General features: G+C 44.0%; 1 protein-coding gene across 10 annotated transcripts in view; it reads left to right on the plus strand.

Annotated features, from left to right (window-relative positions):
• Positions 1-464: 464 nt before the first annotated feature.
• Positions 465-17,473, plus strand: part of LOC137368969 (solute carrier family 22 member 4-like) — a 213,976-nt gene continuing 196,967 nt past the window's right edge. For 8 of the 10 annotated variants that reach the window (XM_068029367.1, XM_068029370.1, XM_068029374.1 and 5 more), the window contains exons 1-2: positions 465-746; positions 13,673-14,244. In XM_068029367.1, the coding sequence (XP_067885468.1) occupies positions 13,870-14,244 (375 nt within the window). In that variant the 5' untranslated portion in view covers positions 465-746; positions 13,673-13,869. Of the gene's footprint in view, positions 747-2,638; positions 2,758-13,672; positions 14,245-17,473 lie in introns of those variants that run through there. The other 2 variants (XM_068029366.1, XM_068029371.1) reach the window with 2 other exon arrangements.

Here is a 17,473-nt window from a genome sequence, read left to right on the forward strand (position 1 = left end):
AAGGTTAAAAGAAGTTCATAGACATGCCCCTGTGGTGAAGGGCTTGCCTCACTTTACAGCATAAAGGTAGCTTCTGATAAGCAGGAGTCACTTAAAAGTCATGAACATCATCACATGGTGAAACATTGATAGCACAGTTTGCGAATGATTCTTTAAGCTACCACAGTCTACTAGTTAATAAGCTGGCTTTATGCGGACAGTTAACTGGATTTGTGACAAATTTAAGCGACTCTTGGATAGGTACATGGATGATAGTAGTATGAAGGGTATGTAGGTAGTTTGATCCTAGAGTAGATAAAAGGTTTGGCACAACATCGTGGGCCAAAGGGCCTGTACTGTGCTGTACTGTTCTATGTTCTAAAACTGACCGCACCCAGGAAACTCAATTATAATCTTAGAACACAGTTAGATGATTAAGGGATATTGACTATCACAACCCCATACATAAAAAATGAGTTATGCAACTTAGAAACAGTATAAATAGTGGAACCACACAATAGATTTTTAGATTCAAGAATAAAAACAGAAAGTGCTGGAATAACTCAGCAGGCCAGGCAGCTTCTGTGGAGAGAGGAGTGGAGTTAATGTTTCAGTCTGTGACCTTTCATCAGAACATTTTAGATTCTTTGGACTCACTCCATCGTGTCTCACGGTAAAGGTACACTATTGGGATGACGATAGTTCTTCCCTTAACTGGGACAGAGGTGCCTCACTGAACTCTGTAGTCTTCTACTCGGGGATTTAAGGTAAATGTTACTTTAAAAATTGATGGATATCTTAAATATATCAATATTTTAACGATATTAAGATTTTAAAATTGGATTCTCTACAAGGAACAAGATTATACTTCCTCTCTTTTCCTAGAACTATTAACATTGCGATTGACGGTCTCAACAACTATGAATTGCTTACTTGGTTCTTTAATAAATTTTTATATAGTTTAGAAATTATATTGTCTCACAAGTCTTCTATATCGCTAAGTCATGAACCCGTTTCTGTACACTCTTTGGTGGGGAGGCACATTACTGAGGAGAGATTCCTGGACCCTTATAATATCCGGGTTATTATAATCCGGCTAAAACTTGTTCAAAAGGCTAACTGGAGGACAGTAATATTCTCAGCTGGTTCCTTTCCTTTAGGGAGAGTTAGATCAGTTCTTCAGACTCATTCAAGTGTCTGTGCGAAATGTCTTTCTCAACCTTAAGTGAGAATGATTATCTGAGAAGTACGCCTGATTAGGGACAACCCCGAAAAGGTGATAGGATTATAATCCACTACATTAGCTTAGCCCTTGGAATCCAGGTATCGTTCCAGCAAATCTATGCTCCAAGGCCAATATATCCTTCCTAAGATGCGGTGCCCAGGGCTGCTCACAGCACTTCGAGTGCAGTCTAGCAGGGCTTTGTATAGTTGAAGCATAACTCCTCCTAGTATTCTACTCCTCTAGTTATCAAGGCCAGCATTTCATTTGTCTTTCATTATTATGGGGGAGGCAGTGGCATAGTGGTAATGTCACTAGGCTAGTAATCCTGAGCCCAGGCTAATGCTCTGGGGCCATGGATTCAAATCCCACCACAGCAGATAGTGAAATTTGAATTCAATTAATAAGTCTGGAATTACAAAGCTAGTCTAATGGTGATTATGAAACCATTGTCGATTGTTGTAAAAACCTATCTGGTTCACTAATATCCTTTAGGGAAGGAAATCTGCCATTCTTACCTGGTCTGGCCTACGTGTGACTCCAGGCCCACAGCAAAGTGGTTGACTCTTAAATGCCCTCTGAAATGGCCTAGCAAGCCACTCAGTTCAGGAACAATTAGGGATGGGCAATACATGCTGGCCTAGTCAGTGATGCCTATGTCCCAAAAAAGAATTTTTAAAAATTGCACCTGTTCATGACGTTTTAATGATCGATGGACCCCTAAGTCTCTTTGGACCTCCACTGTTTCCAGCTTTTCATCATTTAGAAAGTACCCTGTGCTATTCTTTTTAGGTCCAAAGTGGATGACCTCACATTTGCCTACATTGAAATACATTTGCCACAGCTTTGCCTGTTCACATAATCGATCATCTCTTTTTAATGTTACGCTTCCATCTACACTGTTTACAATGTCACCTACATTTGTGTCATCGGCACATTTGGATATGAGGCTTTCTTACCCATCATCTAAGTCATTAATAAATACAGCAAATAATTGAGACCTCAAGATAGATCCTTGGGGACATCACTAGATACATTCTGCCATGAGAGTACCTGCCCATTATCCCTACTCTCTGTCTCCTGCCGATCAGCCAATTTCTTAACTAGGTCAATAATTTTCTTTCAATTCCATGTGATTCAACGTTAACTGTCTATTCTGAGGGATTTTATTAAATGTCTTTTAGTAGTCTACATAAATAACATCCATAGACATTCCCCTGTCCATTACTTTAGTAAGCTCTTCAAAAAATGGATGTTCCCTCTCTCATCATGAATTGCATGTCCCTATGATGATGCCCACAGTTCTTCCTGATGCTGGAGATGATGTGGTGGGGTTTGGTAGAGAGTTCCTTGGACCAGAGCTGCTGTGACTGTTCTTATGTCTCCTGTTCTAGTACTATGAGGCTAGTCTCCTCAATCTCTCCTCATTGGGCATGGACTCGGCTGAATGGCCTCCTTTTGTGCCGTATATGACTCTATGACAATCCCGCCATCCCAGGAATCAGTCTGCTGAACCTTCGTTGCACTCCCTCTATGACAAGTATATCCTTCCTTAGGTAAGGAGACCAAAACTGTACACAATACTCCAGGTGTGGTCTCTTCAACGCTCTATGTAATTGCAGCAAGACTTCTTTACTCCTGTATTCCTTTACTTCAATGGGGCGGCATAAAGAAAAAGGCTGACGGCAATGCACACAGAAATGCTTGATGCATTGACTGGCCTCCACTTAGCCTGTTGTCACCATCAAGGAGCATGGAGGAGCCCGGCTCCAATTTGGCACAGGGCTTCACACAGAGCTTGGAGCCCATTCTTTGTAGTGTAGAAATGCTGCCAACTCCATGAAGATACTTGTGGACCCAACCAGCTTCCATTGCAGCACAATCAGAAGCCACCCAACATCTGAGTGCTGCAGTGTAAGCTCAGACTGAGGTAACAAAATCTTGGCTTGTTGCCACACAAGCCCAGTTTGGTGCTATGCAGGTGAAGGCTATAGCCATTATCCCAGCAGATAATCATGCTCAAAGGGGCTTGCAGGCTCTCACAGCAGTCCAGCAATCGGTGCTCCAACAGATTACTAGGATTGCTGAAGTGCCACCCCTGGGAGAGTGGCAATAGCTACATGGAGCATGAAACTGCTGTCCTCTCTCAGGGTGACAGCATTCATCCTTCCACCACTGCCACTCCACCTGTGGCCCTGCTTATGCCTGTCAGCCAGCCTGCCCACACTGCTGCTGCCCATGCCGAGGTGGTGCAATCCGAAGCCCGTCCTTCAAGGTCGAGAGCTGCTTGAGGGCATTCAGCGAAGCCATTTGCAGTGTCCTCCATTGAAAGTCAGCAGTTTTTCACCAGTGATGCTGTTGCCACTGGGGTAGCACTGCATAGGAGAACCAGGCCAAGCAAAGGCAGCTGCAAGACAGGCACTAAGGGAATACATAAGGGTGATTAGTTGAGTATTGTATAGAGTATTGGATGTATTGTTGGATGAAGGTGGTATGGAATAGTTGTTTTGTGGTGGTTTTTATTTCAGGATTGTGGCCAAGAGGACATTGCGATGGTCTGTAACAGAGGGGTGGTAAGGTGTCGAGGGATGTAGGGTTTCATTGAAGGGAACTGGAGTCTGATCGTACGCTTTCAGACAATCTGTCTGGCATGTGGATGTGCTGGCTGCTTCCTTCCTTCCTCCTCCTATCTTCCTCCTGCTCCTTTTCTTTGTCTTCTCCTTTTCTTCCTCTTCCTCCTCCTGAGATGGTCACTGAAGCTCTGGTGGCAAGGGCTTTGCCCTCATGTTGGCCAGGTTGTGGAGGATACAACAGACACAACAATCGGGACACCCGCTCCGTGAGTACTGGTGGGGGGCTTATCCCAAGCTTCCCAGGCAGCGAAACCATCACTTCAGCACTCCGATTGTCTGCTTGACGTTCCTTGTTGCAGCATTGCTCTCATTGTACCAGTGCTGGCTGCATATGATTTGGTCACAGAGGTGATTCATCAGCCAGGTGTACAGCCCATAGTCCTTGTCACTGAATAGCCACCTTCTGGTTTGACATGGTGGCTCAAAGATTGCTGCAAATGCAGACTGGCACAGTATGAAAGCTTAATGACTGCTGTCAGGATAGTGGGCGTTCACTAGCATGATGTTCTGTATGTGGTTGCACACTGACTGCACATAGAGTGACTGGCACCGCCTGTGGTTTTGGTACATCTCCCCCTTGAGATACAGTGCCTGCAAGGCCATGTGTACGCAGTCAATGGCTCTCTGCATCATAGGAAGCCTGCCATCCTGGCAAAGCCACAGGCCCACTCCTCCTGCTTCTCTCTATTTAGAGAGAAGACAATGAAGTTCCATTTCCCGGCGTACAGAGCCTCTGTGAGCTTCTGGAAGGAGCGATGGACAGCAAACTGCGATATGTTTGCACCTGCTCCAGTTTGGAAGTAAACGTTCAGGGCCAATGTCACCTTGATGGTGACTGGCAGTGCTGACCTTGCCCTGCAGTGAGGCTGTGGGTCTGGCTCCAAGAGGTGGCAGAGTTTGTGACCACCTCCTTGTGAATTGCAGCTGCTGAACACACTGCTCCTGGCTTAGGTGTAGGAAGCAGAAGTGCTCTCTAAGGACCCTAAGGTGGGTAAAGCCTCATGCTGAGCCTGTGTCTCTCTCCTTCTCCTCCCTCTGTGAGCAGCTTGTCTTCTCTGCTGCCTCTGCTCCATTTCCCTGTGATACTGCAGCCCAAGGGGAACTGCAAATATTTCCCTATAACTGGAAGCAAGTGGTGTGCTCAGAGGCCTCTCAAAAGCACAGAATGTTTTAATGTTCAGCAACACTCCTTGCTGACCTAACCAAATTTTCATCACTCCTCCAACAACTCAGTACTTCCACTAGCTCTGCAACAGCAAGTAAATATTTTGAAAGCAACTAACCCGCAAGTTGAATGATGATGCATTTCAATAGAACTGGTGTGGAGTCCCTCGTGTAGCTGAACGCATGTTCAGCTGTGTGTCTTGAAGAGAAGGCATTACCTAGAGAGGCGAAGTCCAAAATGGCAGGTCAGGTGGCAAATCAGCCTTAAACGCTGACTGACGTCATGTCAGCCTACTCTGCACACTTCCGTTGCATGCGTAGAATGGCCACACTTTTGCCATCTAAAGCATGGCAATTGGTGTGGCCACGCTGGAAGTGATTGGAGGCAGGCCAACCCCCCTGCCCCCCGCCCAGCACCATTTTTCATCTCTTCCTGGTCCCTTAGCGCCAAAACCACCAGCGCTATGGAGCCAGAATTTGCAGCCTTAACCTGTTTGCTAAACATTATACATTTTAACCTATCGTGGCTCCGACAGTAATCCAGAGATTATTACCTTTAGAACCATAGAACCATAGAAAAATTATGGCACAGAAAGAGGCCATTTAGCCCTTCGTGTCTGCGCCGGTCAAAAAGTCTAGCCACTCAATCTAACCCCACATTCCACCACCTGGTCCGTAGCCCTGCAGGTTAGAGCACTTTAGGTGCAGGTCCAGGTACCTTTTAAATGAGTTGAGGGTTTCTGCCTCCACCACCGATCTGGGCAGTGAATTCCAGACACCCACCATCCCCTGGGTGAAAAAGTTTTTCCTCATGTCCCCTCTAATCCTGCTACCAATCACCTTAAATCTACGCCCCTGGTAATTGACCTCTCCGCTAGGGGAAACAGGTCCTTCCTGTCTACTCTATCTAGGCCCCTCATAATTTTGTACACCTCAATGAAGTCACCCCTCAGCCACCTCTGTTCTAAGGAAAACAACCCTAGCCTATCCAATCTTTCCTCATAGCTGCAACTTTCAAGCCCCAGCAACATTCTTGTAAATCTTCTCTGTACTCTCTCCAGAGCAATTATGTCCTTCTTGTAATGTGGTGACCAGAACTGTACACAATACTCCAACTGTGGCCTAACCAGTGTGTTATACAGTTCCGGAATTACATCCCTGCTTTTGTATTCCATGCCTCAGCCAATAAAGGAAAGCATTCCATATGCCTTCTTCACCACTTTATCTACCTGTCCTGCCACCATCAGAAACCTGCAGACATGCACTCCAAGGTCTCTCACTTCTTCTACTCCTCTCAATATCCTCCCGTTTATTGTGTATTCCCTCGCTTTGGTTGCCCTCCCCAAATGCATACTTCTCATACTTCTTCGGATTGAATTCCATTTGCCACTTTTCTGCCCACTCAACCAAACTATTGACATCATTTTGGAGTCTGCAGCCATCCTCTTCACCATCAACTACACGGCCAATTTTTGTCACCAGCAAATTTCCCAATCATGCCTCCCACATTTAAGTCCAAACCATTAATTTAGTTCCTCAAACCCTGTCAGCAGAAACTAATTTTATTCTGAATTTATTGAATTGAACTTTACAACTTGTTTTGTTCAAAGATACAGCAGATGATCATGAAAAACCGAATGGAAATCTAACTCCCTGTCCTGAAAAGCCTCCATGTAACTGTTGACCATGCGTTTAATCAATTTTCTGAATTCTTCTATACCTGCTCTCTTCTTTGCAAAATGCGGTGGGGACATTTTGTGATGTTAAACATACTATATAAGTACAAGCTGTTGTTCTAGCTTTACATTTTGTACGTTCAGAGCTGATTGAATAATTCAAGTAAATAACAAGGGGCCGAATGACCTATTCCTGCTCCTAATTTTTATATTTGTATATTCAATATTATACCTTATATATTCAACTAAAACTTTTGATTGCATTCAAAATTATTGATGCAAGTAATAAATGATTGCTCCTCCATTGTAGGAATGAGACAGATTCAACTACAGAGACAGGCTGCTATCAGCTGACAGAGGCAGAGATTCTGAACTAAAAGAAATCTGGCAGTCAAACTGTTGGCAGAATTGCAGCCGGGTCCAGTTACAAACATCTAGAGATTTATATTGAGGTGGAAGTGGTCAGGAGGTTGAAGTTAATTCAGAGATCCATAGTAGAGATAAACAATAGCACGCCCGCTTGAGCTGGTTAGCCAGGTGCAAGTTTGAAATAACTTATAATGTGTGCAACCAAACACAGATGAACTGAACATGAGAACAAAAGTAGATTGTGCAGCACTTGAGTCTGGTTTAGTGCATGCATGTATGCATACTAGAATTAGAACATGACAGCGCAGTACAGGCCCTTCGGCCCTCGATGTTGCGCCGACCTGTGAAACCATCTGACCTACACTATTCCATTTTCATCCATATGTCAATCCAATGACCACTTAAATGCCCTTAAAATTGGCGAGTCTACTACTGCTGCAGGCAGGGCGTTCCACGCCCCTACTACTCTCTGAGTAAAGAAACTACCTCTGACATCTGTCCGATATCTATCACCCCTCAACTTAAAGCTATGACCCCTCGTGTTTGCCATCACCATCCGAGGAAAAAGACTTTCACTATCCACCCTATCTAACCCTCTGATTATCTTATATGTCTCTATTAAGTCACCTCTCCTCCTCCTTCTCTCCAACGAAAACAACCTCAAGTCCCTCAGCCTTTCCTCGTAAGACCTTCCCTCCATACCAGGCAACATCCTAGTAAATATCCTCTGCACCCTTTCCAAAGCTTCCACATCCTTCCTATAATGCGGTGACCAGAACTGCACGCAATACTCCAGGTGCGGTCTCACCAGAGTTTTGTACAGCTGCAGCATGACCTCGTGGCTCCGAAACTCGATCCCCCTACTAATAAAAGCTAACACACCATATGCCTTCTTAACAGCCCTATTAACCTGGGTAGCAACCTTCAGGGATTTATGTACCCGGACACCAAGATCTCTCTGTTCATCTACACTACCAAGAATCTTCCCATTAGCACAGTACTCTGCATTCTTGTTACTCCTTCCAAAGTGAATCACCTCGCACTTGTCCGCATTAAACTCCATTTGCCATCTCTCAGCCCAGCTCTGCAGCCTATCTATGTCCCTCTGTACCCTACAACATCCTTCGGCACTATCCACAACTCCACCGACCTTAGTGTCATCCGCAAATTTACTAACCCACCCTTCTACACCCTCTTCCAGGTCATTTATAAAAATGACAAACAGCAGTGGCCCCAAAACAGATCCTTGCGGTACACCACTAGTAACTAAACTCCAGGATGAACATTTGCCATCAACCACCACCCTCTGTCTTTCAGCTAGCCAATTTCTGATCCAAAGCTCTAAATCACCTTCAACCCCATACTTCCGTATTTTCTGCAATAGCCTACCGTGGGGAACCTTATCAAATGCCTTACTGAAATCCATATACACCACATCCACTGCTTTACCCTCATCCACCTGTTTGGTCACCTTCTCGAAAAACTCAATAAGGTTTGTGAGGCACGACCTACCCGTCACAAAACCGTGCTGACTATCGCTAATGAACTTATTCTTTTCAAGATGATTATAAATCCTGTCTCTTGTAACCTTTTCCAACATTTTACCCACAACCGAAGTAAGGCTCACAGGTCTATAATTACCAGGGCTGTCTCTACTCCCCTTCTTGAACAAGGGGACAACATTTGCTATCCTCCAGTCTTCCGGCACTATTCCTGTCAACAATGACGACATAAAGATCAAGGACAAAGGCTCTGCAATCTCCTCCCTAGCTTCCCAGAGAATCCTAGGATAAATCCCATCTGGCCCAGGGGACTTATCTATTTTCACACTTTCCAAAATTGATAACACCTCCTCCTTGTAAACCTCAATCCCATCTAGCTTAGTAGCCTGAATCTCAGTATTCTCCTCGACAACATTTTCTTTCTCTACTGTAAATACTGACGCAAAATATTCATTTAACGCTTCCCCTATCTCCTCTGATTCCACACACAACTTCCCACTACTATCCTTGATTGGCCCTAATCTAACTCTAGTCATTCTTTTATTCCTGATATACCTATAGAAAGCCTTAGGGTTTCCCCTGATCCTATCCGCCAATGACTTCTCGTGTCCTCTCCTTGCTCTTCTTAGCTCTCCCTTTAGATCCTTCCTGGCTAGCTTGTAACTCTCAAGCGCCCTAACTGAGCCTTCACGTCTCATCCTAACATAAGCCGCCTTCTTCCTTTTGACAAGCGCTTCAACTTCTTTAGTAAACCACGGCTCCCTCACTCGACAACTTCCTCCCTGCCTCATAGGTACATACTTATCAAGGACACGCAGTAGCTGCTCCTTGAATAAGCTCCACATTTCGATTGTTCCCATCCCCTGCAGTTTCCTTCCCCATCCTCCGCATCCTAAATCTTGCCTAATCGCATCATAATTTCCTTTCCCCCAGCTATAATTTTTGCCCTGCGGTATATACCTGTCCCTGCCCATCGCTAAGGTAAACCTAACCGAATTGTGATCACTATCACCAAAGTGCTCACCTACATCTAAATCTAACACCTGGCCGGGTTCATTACCCAGTACCAAATCCAATGTGGCATCGCCCCTGGTTGGCCTGTCTACATACTGTTTCAGAAAACCCTCCTGCACACACTGGACAAAAACTGACCCATCTAAAGTACTCGAACTATAGTATTTCCAGTCGATATTTGGAAAGTTAAAGTCCCCCATAACAACTATCCTGTTACTCTCGCCCCTGTCGAGAATCATCTTCGCTATCCTTTCCTCTACATCTCTGGAACTATTCGGAGGTCTATAAAAGACTCCCAACAGGGTGACCTCACCTCTCCTGTTTCTAACCTTGGCCCATACTACCTCAGTAGACGAGTCCTCAAACGTCCTTTCTGTCGCTGTAATACTCTCCTTGATTAACAATGCCACACCCCCTCCTCTTTTACCCTCTTCTCTGTTCTTACTGAAACATCTAAATCCCGGAACCTGCAACATCCATTCCTGCCCCTGCTCTACCCATGTCTCCGAAATGGCCACTACATCGAGATCCCAGGTACCAACCCATGCTGCAAGCTCACCCACCTTATTCCGGATGCTCCTGGCGTTGAAGTAGACACACTTTAAACCAGGTTCTTGCTTGCCAGTGCCCTCTTGCGTCCTTGTAACCTTATCCCTGACCTCACTACTCTCAACATCCTGTACACTGGCACTACAATTTACGTTCCCATTCCCCTGCTGAATTAGTTTAAACATTTCCTACCCTCTGAATCTCCAGGTGCAAGGGTAGCCTCACTGGCTATTGGGAAAGATAAATGCAATCTAAAAGCGAAAGACAGAGATAGAGAACCGGGAGAAATAAAACCTGTAATATCTGTAGAGTGAAGAAGTTACATTGCCACCACTCTGTCCACCAGCAACATTTCTTGCCCAGTACAACCTGTTAAAGTCATTAGCTTGTTGCAGCTGCTGATCTCATTTAGATATTAATAACACAATTATATATGTTTTTTATTCATTCATGGGATGTGGACATCACTGGCTATGCCAGCATTTATTGCCCATCCCTAATTGTCCTTGAGAAGGTGGTGGTGAGCTGCCTTCTTGAACCCCTGCAGTCCATTTGGGGTAGGTAGACCCATAGTGCTGTTAGGAAGGGAGTTCCAGGATTTTGACCCAGCGACAGTGAAGGAACGGTGATATAGTTCCAAATCAGGATGGTGTGTGACTTGGAGGGGAACTTGCAGGTGGTGGTATTCCCATGTATTTGCTGCCCTTGTCCTAGTTGGTAGAGGTCGCGGGTTTGGAAGGTGCTGTCTAAGGAGCCTTGGTGCATTGCTGCGGTGCATCTTGTAGATGGTACACACTGCTGCCACTGTGCATCGGTGGTGGAGGGAGTGAATGTTTGTGGATGGGGTGCCAATCAAGCGGGCTGCTTTGTCTTGGATGGTGTCAAGCTTCTTGAGTGTTGTTGGAGGTGCACCCACCCAGGCAAGTGGAGAGTATTCCATCACACTCCTGACTTGTGCCTTGTGGACAGGCTTTGGGGAGTCAGGAGGCGAGTTACTCGCCTCAGGATTTCTAGCCTCTGACCTGCTCTTGTAGCCACGGTATTTATATGGCTATTCCAGTTCAGTTTCTGGTCAATGGTAGCCCCTAGGATGTTGATAGTGGGGGATTCAGTGATGGTAATGCCATTGAATGTCAAGGGGAGATGGTTAGATTCTCTTTTGTTGGAGATGGTCATTGCCTGGCACTTGTGTGGCGTGAATGTTACTTGCCACTTATCAGCCCAAGCCTGGATATTGTCCAGGTCTTGCTGCATTTCTACACGGAATGCTTCAGTATCTGAGGAGTCACGAATGGTGCTGAACATTGTGCAATCATCAGCGAACATCCCCACTTCTGACCTTATAATTGAAGGAAAGTCATTGATGAAGCAGCTGAAGGTGGCTGGGTCTAGGACACTACCCTGAGGAACTCCTGCAGTGATGTCCTGGAACTGAGATGATTGACCTGCAACAACCACAGTATTCTTCCTTTACACTAGGTATGACTCCAGCCAGGGAGCATTTTCCCCCTGATTCCCATTGACCTCAGTTTTGCTTGGACTCCTTGATGCCATACTCGGTCAAGTGCTGCCTTGATGTCAAGGGCAGTCACTCTCACCTCACTTCTTGAGTTCAGCTCTTTTATCCATGTTTGAACCAAGGCTGTTATGAGGTCGGGAGCTGAGTGGCCCTGGCGGAACCCAAACTGAGCATCACTGAGCAGGTTATTGCTAAGCAAGTGCCGCTTGATGGCACTGTTGATGACACCTTCCATCACTTTACTGATGGTTGAGAGTAGGCTGATGGGGCGGTAATTGGCCGGGTTGAACTTGTCATGCCTTTTGTGTACAGGACATACGTGGGCAATTTTCCACATTGCAGGGTAGATGCCAGTGTTGTAGCTGTACGGGAACAGCTTGGCTAGGGGCGTGGCAAGTTTTGGAGCACAGGTCTTCAGTACTATTGCTGGAATATTGTCAGGGCCCATAGCTTTTGCAGTATCCAGTGCCTTCAGTCGTTTCTTGATATCACGCGGAGTGAATCGAATTGGCTGATTACTGGCATCTGTGATGCTGGGGACTTCAGGAGGAGGCCGAGATGGATCATCAACTCGGCACTTCTGGCTGAAGATTGTTGCAAATGCTTCAGCCTTATCTTTCGCACTGATGTGCTGGGCTCCCCCATCATTGAGGATGGGGATATTTGTGGAACCACCTCCTCCAGTTAGTTGTTTAATTGTCCACCACCATTCACGGCTGGATGTGGCAGGACTGCAGAGCTTAGATCTGATCCGTTGGTTATAGGATCGCTTAGCTCTGTCTATCGCATGCTGCTTACGCAGTTTGGCATGCAAGAAGTTCTGTGTTGTAGCTTCTCCAGGTTGACACCACATTTTGAGGTATGCCTGGTGCTGCTCCTGGCATGCCCTCCTGCACTCTTCATTGAACCAGGGTTGGTCTCCTGGCTTGATGGTAATGGTAGAGTGGGGAATATGCCGGGCCATGAGGTTACAGATTATGGTTGAGTACAATTCTGCTGCTGCTGATGGCCCACAGTGCCTCATGGATGCCCAGTTTTGCATTGCTAGATCTGTTCGAAATCTATCCCATTTAGCACGGTGATGGTGCCACACAACACGATGGACGGTATCCTCAATGTGAAGGTGGGACTTCGTCTCCACAAGGACTGTGCGGTGGTCACTCCTACCAATACAGTCATGGACAGAAGCATCTGCAGCAGGCAGATTGGTGAGGACGAGGTCAAGTATGTTTTTCCCTAGTGTTGGTTCCCCCACCGCCTGCCGCAGACCCAGTCTAGCAGCTATGTCCTTTAGGACTCGGCCAGCTCGGTCAGTAATGGTGCTACCGAGCCACTCTTGGTGATGGACATTGAAGTCCCCCACCCAGAGTACATTTTGTGCCCTTGTCACCCTCAGTGCTTCCTCCAAGTGGTGTTCAACATGGAGGAGTACTGAGTCATCAGCTGAGGGAGGGCGGTAGGTGGTAATCAGTAGGAGGTTACCTTTCTCATGTTTAACCTGATGCCATGAGAATTCATGGGGTCCGGAGTCGATGTTGAGGACTCCCAGGGCAACTCCCTCCCTACTGTATACCACTGTGCCACCACCTCTGGTGGGTGTATCCTGCGGTGGGACAGGACATACCCGGGGATGGTGATGGCAGTGTCTGGGACATTGTCTGTAAGGTATGATTCCGTGAGTATGATTATGTCAGGCTGTTGCTTGACTGGTCTGTGGGGCAGCTCTCCCAACTTTGGCACAAGCCCCCAGATGTTAATAATGCCCCGTTGTTCATAAAGAGGTGAAAGCATATATTAATAGGCTCTGAAAAGCCATGTCAATCAATGAGCTAACAACCAATTAATGTTCTTCACTGTCCATGCATGAAATGTGGAGGAGGTTCATAGCTTTGTGGAAAACACTATCTTGTTTTTCAGATGCTTGGACACAGTTTGTCATTGCAGGACTCTGATATTGACCTGGTAGTCTATTAACATATGACAGATACAGATCCTGTTGTTTATGTATGATATGAAGACTTGCTTTCTATTTGATCTTACAACAGATTCGCTACAGTAAGAAGTTTGGGGTTGTTGAATGTGGATTGTAAACGCTGTGACTATTGTACGTGCTTTGTCCATTCTGACTGGAAGCAAAACTTACAATTTTCTGAATGGAATTGGATGAAGCAGTTTTGCTGTTTCAATAAGAGACATAAGGTACCAGCTGCTCAGCAAGGTGTTTTGAAGAAGATAAAAGAATATGCAAGATTACGATGAAGCGACTTCTTTCCTGGGACAATGGGGCTGTTATCAGAGAACTATTTTCTTTTTACTCAGCATTGGTTTAATCCCAAATGGCTATGTGGGTCTGTGTATGGTGTTTCTGGCAGATACCCCTCAGCACCACTGCCGTCTGTCTAACTCTTCAAACATGACCATTGAGGAAACTTCCTTCACAAATCTCAGTTTACTGCTGCCCATGGAGACAGTGGAGGGTGAGCAAGTCTACAGTAAATGTACCAGGTTCAAAACTCAGGTGCAAGATGGTTTCAATGATACAATACGTGAAACAGAGCACTGTGTGGATGGCTGGGTGTACAGCAAAGACAGATACATCTCTACTATTGTCAGTGAGGTAAGAATCTTTCATTCACGTCTCTACTTTGTACATATTTTGTACAAGGGCAAGGCTCCTACAACTGACTATCATAGGATCCATATTTGTCCCATTACACTTATTTATAATGACAATAGAGTTGGATAAGCTGCTTTTGAGACAATTATCTTTTTATACTGTTTACTTATGGATCTCCTTTCGTGTTGCTGATGGTGTTTCAGAAGATACACAGTGGTGCAGAAATATGAACATGAGACTATGTGACAAAAGATGTGGTATTATATACTATTATACACTGGCTGGGGAGTCTAGAACTAGGAGTCACAATCTCAGAATAAGGGGTCGGCCATCTTGGACTGAGATGAGGAGAAATCTCTTCACTCAAAGAGCTGTGAGTCTTTGGATTTCTCCACCCCAGAGAGCTGTACATATTCAGTCAATGAGAATATTAAGACTGATATCAATGGATTTTTGGACATTTAAGGAATCAAGGGATATGGGGATAGTATGGGAAGGTGGAGTTGACGCAGTAGATCAGCTATGATCTTAGTTAAATGGTGAAACAGTCTTGAAGGGCTGAATGGCCTACTCCTGCTCCTATTCCTTATGTTCTTGTGTTAGAGATGCAAGGAACTCAATGGCTTACTCTTGTTCCTGTGTTTCCTATGCTTCAGAGAAAAAAAGTACTGAAACTGTATTGCAAAGGCATAATTTGTATGATCAAAGTATGCCTTTATTTATAAATAAATACATGATGTTTCTGTTGCATACTACACCACAGACCACCAGCCAGATTTTGTGCTTTGTGATAAATACTTCTTCCACAGTGTTGTTAGCCTAATGTGAGTCTAATGAAGCAACACGAACAGAGAGTTGGCAGATTCGTACAACATGAATTAGATTTCTGTTTTATTGTTGGAAGAAATTCTCCCAGGAAACCTTTACTCACTTTCTGCAAACAAACAAAGCAGGAATTCTATTTTGTGTTAGAGGTAATGTTTTGGTTTTGTGATAGATTTCTCGTGGTGGTGACTTTCACCAATTTAAAACAATTCTTCTTTGACCTCTAATAACGCAATATCTTGTAATTCTTTCTCTGTCTGTACTGTAAAATTCATACATTGAATTGTCCTAACATGTGTTTCCCCAAGATAATTTTCTGAACTAATTAATAATAGTAATTGTTGATAGTTTTCCGATGTCCTTCCATTTGGAGGGAAAGGAGCTACGGCTGATAATATCAATAGAAAGAAGTAGGAAGGGATGCATTTATATAGAGCTTTCATGATCACCAGTCATCTCAAAGTGCTTTATAACCAATGAACTACTTTTGAAGTGTAGTCACTTGTAATGTAGGTAATGGAGTAGCCAATATGTGCACAGCAAGCTCCCACACATAGAAATGTGTATTATTATTACAGTCCCAATCACAAAGAATTGCATGTATTTTTAACTTCTATCTATGAGAAGTAATTGATCATTTTAAATGTACGTTAATGCAGCATCATTGTTTCTGGATAAGATAGAATTTGCATTCTGTATGTGTGGCCAGAAATTCAATTGTGAGGATTCCTCGGTCCGATGACAGAGCCACATCTGGCTGCCTTAGCACTTGTTTATCTTTATATGTTAAAGCCTTTTAATTCCAAATCCATTAATGTTGATTTCATCAGAAGTATTTCTTAATAACCATCTACATAATTAGTCCATTCAATATGTCTTTTTATCACCTTGGTTGGCTGGAGATGGGTTTCTGAGGAAAGTTTTTAAATCCACTAATGGACAGCTCAGTAGCTAGAAGCTCCTGATTCTGAAGGATAAATGGGAAAACCTTCCTAGTTCATCAGTTCTTCTGGGTTTATTAGGATAGATGTGATTAGATGAAACTTTATGTAATGGGCTCCAGCCCAGGTTTTGTGAGTTTGTGCAGTGTCTTGCTACTTATGCATTCCAGAAGATATACTTGGAGTTGTCGAGCCATCGGTTGTATTAATTTTATTAGCATCTTAATCTTTACCTTTTAATATATCTGATTCATGGCCTAAGTTCTAATAGAGTGTTTATTATTGACCCATTTGAAAAGTAGAACACAAAAGTGCTTATGTTAATTCCAGAAAGTTATTACAATAACAAGAGTTTCTGTTTGAACCCTGGAAAATACTACATTATCAAATTACCACATTTTATGCATAAAAAGTCACACTTTGGTTTCTAGGGATTCTTTAATGCTGATCAAGCAAGATATACTTGGGTAAAATGTAAGACATAACAGGGCAGCCATGGGTGACAATTATATAGTTGGCTCATGTAATTAACTTACACAATTTGAACAGTGATGATTTTGGCTAGGTGATATGAGATTTATGTCATGGCATGTTATTGGGACTGTTAGCTTTTGTATATATTATGTGATATGAAATTTATGTTAACTCAAAATGTAATTGAAAATTATATATCAGTATGAGTGAGTAGACTAGTAAAGTTACAGCACCATAATAGACAATCAGATGGTTCATTTCTTTCAACAGTGATCTTATAGCTAAACTGCATTGGATATTAAATTGCATTTTCAAAACTGTGCATATTGTATACCTTTGAAATGAATAGTCAGGAAAGGTGATCAAACATGAAGCATTCCCTGTACCTCAGCAAACAGTCAAAAAAGTCAAAGGCTGAATAAACAAATCTGCACATGAAAGAGGCCATAAGGTTTTGGGAGAAGATGCAGCTCACAATGGAACAGGACGAGATGGGTTTCTGAAGCAGCACGTTAAAGAACCAACTAGGGATCAGGCTATTTTAGATTTAGTGTTATGTAATGAGAAAGGGCTAATTAATGACATTGTTCTTGGGAAATAGTGACCATAATATGAAAGAATTTCACATTAAGTTTGAATGTGAAAGAAAAGCAAAATACTGCAGATGCTGGAAATCTGAAATAAAAACAAAAAGTGCTGGAAATGCTCAGCAGATCTGGCAGCATCTGTGGAGAGAGGAGCAGAGTTAACGTTTCATGTCTGTGACCTTTCATTAAAACTGGCAAAGGTTAGAAAAGGATTAGGTTTTAAGCAAGTGAAGGGGAGGCGGGTGGGGGAGAGAACAAAGGGGAAGGCATTTGAAAGGGCCGAGAACAGGAGAGATTAAATAACAAAGCTGTCCTGGGACAAAGACAAAGGCAAAGCGTGTGTTAATGGTAGTGGTGAAAGACAAAGCATTAGTCCAGAGAGAGTGTTGATAGCAGAATAAT

This window comes from Heterodontus francisci, chromosome 4 (assembly GCF_036365525.1).
Source record: "Heterodontus francisci isolate sHetFra1 chromosome 4, sHetFra1.hap1, whole genome shotgun sequence".
Taxonomy (NCBI): domain Eukaryota; kingdom Metazoa; phylum Chordata; class Chondrichthyes; order Heterodontiformes; family Heterodontidae; genus Heterodontus; species Heterodontus francisci.